Source organism: Pleurodeles waltl, chromosome 3_1 (genome assembly GCF_031143425.1).
Source record: "Pleurodeles waltl isolate 20211129_DDA chromosome 3_1, aPleWal1.hap1.20221129, whole genome shotgun sequence".
Taxonomy (NCBI): Eukaryota; Metazoa; Chordata; class Amphibia; order Caudata; family Salamandridae; genus Pleurodeles; species Pleurodeles waltl.
In genome coordinates this window covers 1,840,247,903-1,840,258,405 of record NC_090440.1, presented here as the reverse complement: position 1 = coordinate 1,840,258,405, position 10,503 = coordinate 1,840,247,903, and the positions used below count along the sequence as shown (strand labels likewise).

Below are 10,503 nucleotides of genomic sequence, written 5' to 3'. Positions count from 1 at the left end.
CCCTAGAGAAGGTGCATGGTAGTGCAGTAGGCACCAAATAAGTACACAATAATGAATGAACCTCTGGACCCATTTTAGTAAGTATGCCAAGTGTATCTGCAGCCATTAAGGTACAACTCTCTAGCTTAGAAAAATGTAAATGAAATGCCAGATTCCTTGTGGTTGTTAAAATCTAATTTACAGCCATAATTCCATGAAAATTATAGACTAAACACACTGATCTCATACGATCACAGACCCATAGAAGGAACCCATCTGCAAAAAGAGTAAGACCATATTTGTGTGTGCCAAATGCTGCTTGTGTTTCAAATAAAAGTGAATATATCTTTAATGTTGGTCATTTTTAATAGACAGACTTTTGTTTAATAAGAATGAATTTTATTAAGTGTTTTCCAATATTAAATTGAAATAGGCGATTATTTTGTAAGCACATTACATATAATTTACTTGTCTGAAAGAGCCAACCCTTGGGCTGGCGGCACCCCAGTCACTATATTGCCTGTAGTCTCCGGGTCTCATATAGTACTGACGTCCCATGTAGTTGGGCTCTTCATAGGAGATCCAATGCCCATCATTTACTTTGCAGGAGTGGATGTCATTGAAGTTGAACCGATCATAAACATTTGGGCAGTCATCTGTAAAATCCATCATCTGGCCTCCGAAGTTGCTTCTCTCATACAGCCTTATTCTGAAAGATCCTCGGTGCTGTATTAGCAAAGTCATAAAAATGAAACATAGTAAAGTTATTGAGTGGTCTTGTTATTGCTTTTGTTGGATATTCACTGTGTGTCATTCATTGCCTTCATCTTTTTGATGTGCCCTAGACTGGACTACTTGCTTCTTGTCCTACGTACTGATGGTGTTTTCCTAAACCTTGAGATACAGCATTATCATACAGAAAAAGGGAGTTCAATGCTCAATCGCCTGGACCTATCTATTTCTATATTCACATTAGAATTCTGCAGTGTTCCAGATCATCATACTCAATCTGTTATGTACAAACAATGCTGGAGGGACCTTCCAAACAGTGTAAAGGAGATCTATTGATTCTTTGCTGTTCCTCCAGAACATTTACAATTATGAGATGTATCCTACATCCTGCGATTTCGTTTTTTAAACAAATTCTCAATGCAAGTGCAGCCACAATGCTGACTAAAGTCTGTGTGTAGATAGAGCTTCCACCTGCTGCCCATATAATTGTAAAATGCAATTTTCAATGGGCAGAGAGTGTAACTTTTCCTGGTTCCTGGAAACCTTAAGATTTTCATAGCCTGTGTCAGTATTAATTGGCCATGTTTCAACTTGCAAATAAGCATCCAGGTGGCAGCACTGTGTAAGTAGCCCTGAGATTGGCCAGTTCCTTCCCACATTTCAGGAAGTAGCTGCAGTCTTATTTTCAGAAAATCCCAAACGCAGCAAGTTTTAACACTGAAGACTTAACTATTAACAGTTACAAGCTTTTTGTGAAATACTCAGTGTGTCATAAGTAACCATTCATTGGCAGTCGTATAATACCTCTACAATGTAAAAGTTATGTAAATTGTGTTTTCTTCTATCAGATTAAAATGAAGTTTACCCTTTCTGTTGCCATTTTACAAGCCTTTGCTATCATTTGTTATCTGAATAATAAAACATAAACATCGAGGTGAGGAGTGATGTGGAAAGACTCTGTGCACAACCATAGGACCCCAGTGTGTGTTTCCATAAGTCATCAACTGGGAGGATAAAGAGGTAGGAAAGCAGTTTGGCAAGGAAAGCCATTTGTAGGAGTCAGAAGGTGTGTCACGTGAGATTAGGCATATAGGTGAGCAAATATCATGAAAGCGTCTGGTGCCTAGTTTGAAAAGATGGGGGGTAGTTACACCCAGGACAATCCATGATTCGCTTTTTTTAAGGGTTTTCAAACCTGACGGAATTTGCAATAACGTTCCAAGCTGTTCAAACTCGACCACATTTTAGATGGCATAAAACTATGCCTACCGGAGAGACTGCCATGCTTCAGAAATGCGCTGGTGGCTCCTTGGCAGGGGCTCCAGGGCTCAGCTCCCCTACCTCCAGTGAGGCCCCACATCCTGCACTTTGCCTCTTCGAGTCCCGACACTGTGCAATATTTAATTTAGCAGTGTTCATGAATACACAACTTTGTATGGCCAGCCCTCTGAGGCTGAGAGGGTCTGAGAGGCGTTGGGAGTGCCGAACTATGATCCAGCCACAGAGTGCTGTTAAAACCCAACACTGTGTAGGTGGATGTCTGGATTGTGCATGTCTGAGGGCTGAAGTTCAATTATGGTCCACTCACACAGGCACAATCCATTTTATTTAGCAGACATAGTGCACACGCCTCAGGGAGCACAGTACATCAGCTAATATGTGGCGGTCAGGGCTCACATCAGTGCATCTCTGAGGCCAACGAGGAGCAACACAGAGCAGTAAAAGCAGGATCTTCAACTCTGTTCCAGCTTCTGATAGGGCTTTGCTTCCAGTTCTACCAAGAAGAGCTGGTTGGCTCCTCGTTAGGAATCATGGCTTGAAGGTTCCAGTGTCCAACACCAGATTCCTGCTCTGCAGCAAAGGAAGCGAGGTAAATAAAAAATGGTTCTCTGTTAATGTATCTATGTGTTTCACGGGGTGCTTGTGAGTGATTGAAACTGGATGGAAATGAGTGAAAGTGAGTGTGAGTATGTTTGCAAGTGTCAATGTGAGTGAAAGTGAGTGAGAATCTGAGTTTGAGTGTGCGAATAAGTGAAAATGAGTATGAAGAAGTGAGTGAAGGATTGTGAGTGTGCTCGAAGAAGTGAGTGACTGGAGATTGTGACAGGGAGTGGAAGTGAGCCAAGGGTGGAGACATCCATGGTGCAGCAGGTGCAGTTGCACCAGGCCTAGGGCGAGTGAGTGTGAAAGCATGAGTATTTGTTAGTATGTTTGTAAGTGAGTAACAGTGAGTGAGAATGAGTACATGAGAGAATGTGAGAGTGAGGGGAATGTGATTACATTTGAGAGTGAGTGAGTATCAGTGGCGCAAATTTTAAAGCAAATAGGGTGAACTCCTGGCAGGTGTTACACTCCACCACTGTCAGTGATCACCACTGGCAATAGCATACCTAGAACGACGTAGGCCCTGGTGCAAGCATGGTAGATAGCCCCTCGTGTTCCGTCTACTGGGTGAGTAGCAAAATACAGCCACAGTTACTGGCCCTTAGGTCCCAGTTCCACTGCATCTGCTTCGCTATTGATACTTCCGAGTAAAAGCTTCTACGAGTGTTCTGCCAGTACACTGACATTGAGAATTAGCGATTAACCTTATGCTCATCATTGGAGCCCTGCTCTGCTTTTCTGTAAGACAGGCATTAGTAATCAAAACCTCTGATATTGGCTATTTTCCTGTCTCAAGTCTTTAGGAAGCTTTTGACTGGGCCATCAAGTTGGCCCGGACATTTTATAAACTAGTCTTTCTGGTGTATTTTCCAGTTTTAACTTTTGTTTTTTTTCACAGTTATTAGTAATTACGATGCAGTTTATTTCAATACAGCTGTTTTATATACTTTGAATTTACTTTCATTAATGATAAACAATTCACACTATTTTTTTTGTGATTTATTATATCTTCATGCCTGCCCGGCTCTTCTAGTGAAAATTAGTTTAGAAAAATGATGGGTAACCTTTCCCGAGACCCTATTCATCTCTTAAATGTATTGCATTAGTGTTAATCCCTCTGAATCCTAAAACACCTCAAGCAGACTAAAGGCCCAGTGTGAGATCACTTACATTAACGATACCGAGATAACCAGTAGTCTTAGCCCAACTCAGCTGTGGGAATAATTGAATGTGGAAGCTCAGGTAATGTACATTCATCTTACACTACTACACCGTGCTACCCTGTCAGTGACACCCTCACAAATAGGCAGAGTGCTGGCCAGCTACTCATCCTCATAGCAGTAGTGATTGGGATTTTCAAAATGGAAATATATAACAGGGCTTACCTCTGGGATCATCCTACAGGACCTAATGGAGTCATTGTATCCCATCCATCGTTGGTACTCGGGGTACTCCCCCCTTCTCAGGTAGTACTGGCGTCCCAAGTAATTTGGGTGCTCATAGAGCATCCAACAACCACTGTGGACTCGGAGAGAACTGCAGCGGCTGAAGTAAGAGTTCAGGTCGGAACAGTCAGAGTTGCACTCGTATGAGCGCCCCCCATAGTTCTTGTCCTCGTAGAAGGTGATCTGCAGTGAAGACATAAGATTCAGTCCATGGCGTATACTACTAACCACACTGAGAATAACATAAATGTCAACAGTACGCATACTTTTTCGGCACGGTGTGGAGGTCTCCTTTTTTACATGTTTACTCTTTCACAGAATGCAGTAATTGTCATAGATCTATGCCAGTGACTGCATATGGGTGACTCTGTTTCTGAAGGGGAATTTGTGGAGCAAAATGCTTTAAGAAACAAGCAAACCCATTCACATATGGAGTCATCATTCTTACCACAACTGGCTCAAGAAAGTATAAGGAGTTCTCTTCATAATGTCACTGATGGACATCTATTTTTTCTGTAAATTTCAATACAGAGGACGTTGTTTCATAAAATTACAACAGCATACCATGGTCTTATGTTTAGGGCGGTAAACACCACCCTATCGCCAGCAACTATTTCACATATATAACCAGAGCAAGATTCAACAGCATAATCATGTACATGTTATCGGGATACTTGCTAACAAGTGATGCCCTAAAAGGCATGTGCCTTAGCTGCATATGTACCAAACAAAGTCCAACTCTACAGTTAATTGAAAACTCTCTCAGAAGAAAAGATTTTTCATTTTAAAAAAGAAAGGTAAAGTTGCTACTCCACAAGAGTAATCCCACCAGACTAGTGAATAATAATAATCTATCTGAGCCACTTCTCCACCAATGAACGCAAATAGCAAGAACTCAAAATTATTTTTACAGGGGCTCCTCCTTGGCCACAGAGTGAGACTGTATTCAGGGCTGAGTTTTCAGGGTCTTGCCAATCAATTCATTAAGGAATTAGGAAAATATAGAAAGGCATGAAAACCGTCACATCAGGAGAGATCATCCATTGTCATGGTCTTGGCTGAATGATGCATATGGACTATATACAGGAAGAGCCCGCAAGGTTTCTGTATTAATTTCCTGTTACTAAACTTAGATTTCTGTACATCCTGAGATGGATGAAGGGGAACTTGGCTGACTGTAAATGGGGTACAATTCAAGGTCCTTTTAGCCTTGAGTATCATATGTAGACCCAGATTCTTTCCAGCGATTTAGAATAATCACTAATCATGTAAAAGAGTTTGACGTACATAAATTGTGTAAACAGTTATTTTATGAGGCTATTCTGAATTTTACAGATCCATACCTCCTGCCTGCACGGTGGATACCCCTGTTTTAAGAAAATCAATGTGTCCTATTGCTACTGGAGACACACACTAGATAGGCTTGTAAGACCAGTACCCAATAGTATGTATGCCCTTTGGAAAAGCAAGAGTTCATATATGCCCAAGGCCACTAGATCATGAAAACACCAACTATGTCAACAGGGCCATTTCTATTTTTCAGTAAAGGGAAGGAGTAAAACAAGTTCTCAATAATGATATATCATAACATAAATATTTCCATAATAGATGAGTATCCTGTTTTGTGCATTATTCTTCGAAACACTCTTCTAAAACCTGACCAACTCCACCAGAACCAATTGGAATGCTTAATGTTATCTATACAAGATAAGGCTACAAACAACCTACCAATGGTTACTTGTATTCACCTTTAATGCTTAAATGTTGCTTCCCTAAATCTTTGAGCCTTTTTTGAAAAAGGACAGTAAATACAAATCTGACCCATGGTGGTTTTAACTTTGCAGAAAATGTAAGCCCAACAAATGAGCTTTTACAATACCCAAAAGACATTAAAGTCCTAAGGCTCTAATGCTGGACTTTAACTTTTTTATCTCACATTATACCATTGCCCTCTAACAACCTCTTCTCTTCATCATCTTTTTTCTCCTCTAGTCTTGCAATCGTTATTCAGAAACAGCTAAAAGCAACATCACGCTTGCAAAAATGTTAATACTGTCTAATAAAATGATGGACACCACCCTCTCCCGCAGTACGCAGTTTGGCGCTATGGTCGAGGCCTCTTTCTTTCAACTCAATTCACAGCAGTTAATGCAGGTGTTTCTTCCCATCTGGATTTGGAAGGCCGGTGCATTTATCTTGACATACCCAGTTACACCCTGCCCCCTGTGATGTTTTCATAACTCTGTGGCAAGAATGCTGCTGGTCCTCAAAATGTAACCACGCCTTCTTCTGGCCTGCCTCCCCTCCACCGGTTTTCTCCACAGAAACACATTGGGCCTTATTCATAAAAAAGTATGGATGTATGGATGCAAATTACTTTTACATTGTTCTTTTGGTATTCACAAATATTCCCATCAGTAACATTCCATGCAAGGCTGTGTCAGATACACATGTCCAGGCTTACAAGTGGAAATGTCATGTTTCTATTCCAGTGGCCTTCTAGTCCCGCGGTGCAAATTTCTGCTAAGCACAGAAGACTACAAACGGGGAATGGATCCTCCTGTGCAAATGCACTTTTTTCTCTTTGGGAAAAATTACTTCCCTACACCCCAGGCAATATGGGGTGATCAGTTCTCCTTCCCATCCTACTTTTGTCCAGAGTAAATCTCTGCCCATTTCCAAGGTAGAAAGAGGTAGAAGAGGAGTTTTGAGAATACAGGACTGTGAGCGTTGCACGCTTTGGAACCCACTTCACAACCCTCCAGTGCAATTTACTACTGTGAATTTCTCTGCACTCGTGGTGGAGAAATCTGCTTTAGTAAATGAATTTACGCCAGGGAAACTACCTTTGCCAATTCCTAGCTTAAATAGAAAAGGTCCTTTTGCCATAAGCCTATGTTTACAGCCAAAAATACCTCTGTGAGTAGAACCTATTAAACTTAAATGTCTTTTCTGGTTCACATGTTTTTTAAATCCAAACCTTTGTCTGAGAGAGCAGTTCTCTACTTACTCCCTCTGGCTGACAGTTCAACTATTCCGACCAAGGCCTACTGACAACCCCCTTTCACTCCTGAGCCAGAACTGACGAAAAGGATTTTTGGGTGCAGGCTACACTCTTGTGCAATGCCTTTGGATGCTAAGTATCTCAGGTTATGAGGTGCTTTGCCTCCAATCTCCCACGGAATGAGTGGGCTTTTTAAGCATTTAACAGTGTAGCATATAACGTATAATATGTTGGTTATTTATTGGTGTTAACAGCAACATGTGGAGTGCATTGATTGTAAAAAACGATTCCTGAATACATGTGTGGTTTCTGTCATCAGAGCCTTGCCCTTTGCACTCTTGAGGTCTGGCCACGGCAACAATATTTCTTTCTCTCATCCTTTCAGTGGCCTCAATTATGTATCTTGAGGTAATTACGGGTACTCGTAATAAAACAGCCAGTGTTACCAACAGAATGAATATCGATAATTGCAGGTTGCATTATTACCAGGAGATTTAAAGTAACCCCTGAGGCCCCTTTTCATAGGTTGCTTTGGCACCAATTAATGTTCTTTCAAATCAGGAACTTTTCATTCGGATAACTGCTCAATGTTGACCGAGAGGGCCTGTCCACGGAAACCAATGCAATAATATCACAAGTCATATTAACACATCCAGTATTACTGTGGATCTCATAACTTGGGTGGAAACTCCTGACGTCACCCAAACCAGCACTAAAACGCAACATGCAGCACCGGCCTGTCTGATTTAGAGAGGATTGCTATAGATGTGTCATTTTCTGAGACTCATAAGGATAAGACATGTAATACAACAATGCTTCCAAGTCTGCCGTAGCCGAGGGCACATAAGGGTCTCGGTAGGACGTGCAGCCGGCCTTCATCAAACACACTCCATCCTTTAGCCTCACTCAGCTGGTGTCCTGTATTATTCTGTTTCACTCCAGTTGCCCCTCTGTTTTGTTTTCATTTGGATATTTGCGTTCACTCAGCATCCTCTGGTCCCCATTCCCTTTACTGCTGCCTACGGACCCCCCCTTCTTGGTCGCTCCCACTCCTGCTCCATTTTAACTCGGCACTGAAACTGGGCGCAAGTAATATCATTGTCTTATCTTTCGAGACAGTTGTCGTAGTTCTTCCTATTCCAGGCCAGTGCTTAAAACTGGCAGGTACTGTCTGGTACTGAGTACCTGAACATTGTTAGCTTGAAAGGGAGTATACAAGCACTTCTCTGTACTCGTGCAATACTTCGAACGGAAGAGCATCAGCACTTCTTAGTAGCAAACAGGTGCTCTGGTAACGAGTACCTGAGCTCCTATATTCCTACTGAAAGCACTATTCCAGGCATAGCCTTTGGCCGCTTGGGTTGGCACTACCCAGACAGCCTTCGTTCATAGGGTTAGGGTTCAGCCTTCTGTCCTGTCAACAGTTGTCTCCTTTGACTACCCCCACAATCTGAATTAACACCAAAATTAACTCCAGAATGTTATGACCCTTCCTCTGTACAGTTAAACCACTCCTTCAATGTACCTATGCAGTTTTCATTCAGGTGAGTTTTGAATACTTAGAAAGGCACTCTATCGCAATCTGTATCAAAAGTAATACAAATAAAATCATCTATGTCTCGTGCTTAACTGCACACATTGTAAATTCCACATGCTGATTTTTCTCACCAAAAGAAGATACTTGTGGAGCCCGAAGCTGACCAGCATGGATGCCGAGTTTTTTAATGTGGTCCAATTAAATATATCAAAATGTTGTGCGTAATAAGCTCAGCACACCTGATCAGTATGTAGTTTCCAACGGTTCTTTACGTCGACATATAGAGATTTAGAAAATGAGAGCTCAGAAGTGGTTACACAGAGAATGTTACAGAAGCCGTGGTCCTACCTTTCCCATGGTGACTGCTGTCGTTCAGCCGGTATAATTCAGGACAGACAGGTAACAGACGTTATATACTCTTCTGAGGGAGGGGGATGCGAGTTCAACAAAGAGTATTTTCTGCTGATGAAGCAAAACGTATAGTTTTTTTTTTTTTCAAATGCGTTTTGGTATGGGGAAGTCCTTTTGTCGTTCTACTAGCTTCAGTGTAACACGACCAGAAGGGTCAAGGGTCATCCATAGCAAAGAATGAACTTTTGAATTGTCGGCTAAGCCAGGGTCCCTCACCTGCTGATTCATGCATTAGTGCGAGTGAAACTTCGGGGAGCAAAGCGAGGTAGAGAAAGCTAAAATGCAAAAGTTTTTGTCAGTGCCCTCTAGTAGGACTTCTGCAATCGTGGCCACAGAACAAGAGATGAACAAATTAAAAACAAGCTGAATGTTATGCAAGTCACCAGCAGAAAAAAATATTTGATAGGCACATGTAAAATTCCTTAAATGTGCAATTACTAGGTCATACCTACTGTGGAATGAGTGCTCACGACAGATCACCACAAACCAGTGTTGAATCATAAATAATGCTGCCACAGAGTCATATACAGTTGACTATTATTAAAAATTTGAGCCTGCATATGCACCTTCAGATTTTTTTTAAATAATATTACCTGTTGGTCTGTGCTAGTGTCCTCATCTGAATATGCACTAAGCGGAAGGGTCCACATTCGCTTATAGGTACTGACCAGCAGGACACTAGTGCTTAGGGCATAGGGACAGCCTGTAGGACAAGATATATGGCTGTCCTTTGCATGGCACCTGACTAATTGCACATCTGTACATAGAAGCTATCAACTACAATTTGACCAACGACATAATTGAAATCTGGAATCATACATCAGCTCTCCTTGTAGGGCAAATAGCATGAGGCAGTAATCATTTCATTTCCTCAAATTGACTTAGATATAGGGGGTGATTCCAACTCTGGCGGGCGGCTACCGCCGCCTGCCAGACGGAAACTGCTATTTGGCTGCCACGCGGCCAAAATTCCGCGGCCCCCATTCTGGCATTCCCGCTGGGCCAGCGGGCGCTAACCAAGTTAGCGCCTGCCGGCCCAGCGGAATGAGGCCCCAACACAGGAGCCGGCTCCGAATGGAGCCGGCGGTGTTGCGGCGGTGCGATGGGTGCAGTTGCACCCGTCGCGGTTTTCACTGTCTGCCATGCAGACAGTGAAAAGCAGGCCGGGGCCCCTGCACTGCCCATGCCTGTGGCATGGGCAGTGCAGGGGCCCCAAAGGGTCCCAGGACACCCGTTACCGCCAGCCTCTTCCTGGCGGTGAAAACCGCCAGAAACAGGCTGGCGGTACGGGGCTCAGAATCCCCAGGGCAGCGCTGCTTGCAGCGCTGCCCTGGCAGATTCTCCCAGCCGTGGCAAAAACGGCGTATGACCGCCGGCCCCGGCAATCCGACCGCGGCTTTACCGCCGCGGTCGGAATGGGGATTGAAGCACCGCCAGCCTGTTGGCGGTGCTTCCGTCATTCGTGGCCCTGGCGGTCCAAGACCGCCAGGGTCAGAATGACCCCCATAATG

General features: G+C 43.0%; 1 protein-coding gene across 2 annotated transcripts; it reads right to left on the bottom strand.

The window, feature by feature from the left end:
* Nucleotides 1-375: 375 nt before the first annotated feature.
* LOC138283434 (gamma-crystallin M2-like) lies at nt 376-8,961 on the bottom strand. 2 transcript variants are annotated; one of them, XM_069221388.1, is made up of 3 exons: nt 8,930-8,961; nt 3,981-4,223; nt 376-705 (listed from the first exon to the last, which is right to left on the bottom strand). In XM_069221388.1, the coding sequence occupies exons 1-3, from the start codon at nt 8,936-8,938 to the stop codon at nt 433-435; spliced, it is 525 nt and encodes a 174-aa protein (XP_069077489.1). In that variant the 5' UTR covers nt 8,939-8,961; the 3' UTR covers nt 376-432. The 2 variants fall into 2 exon arrangements, with proteins under 2 accessions (XP_069077489.1, XP_069077488.1); XM_069221387.1 differs by lacking the exon at nt 8,930-8,961 and having other exon boundaries at nt 3,981-4,238.
* Between the last annotated feature and the right edge of the window lie 1,542 nt (nt 8,962-10,503).

Excerpts from the sequence above, each read along its gene's own strand:
- LOC138283434 (XM_069221387.1), bottom strand. The coding sequence starts at position 4,238 with ATGTCTTCACTGCAGATCACCTTCTACGAGGACAAGAACTATGGGGGG. Across the intron at positions 706-3,980 it reads CCTGTAGGATGATCCCAGAG|CACCGAGGATCTTTCAGAAT; the intron begins GTAAGCCCTGTT and ends TTGCTAATACAG.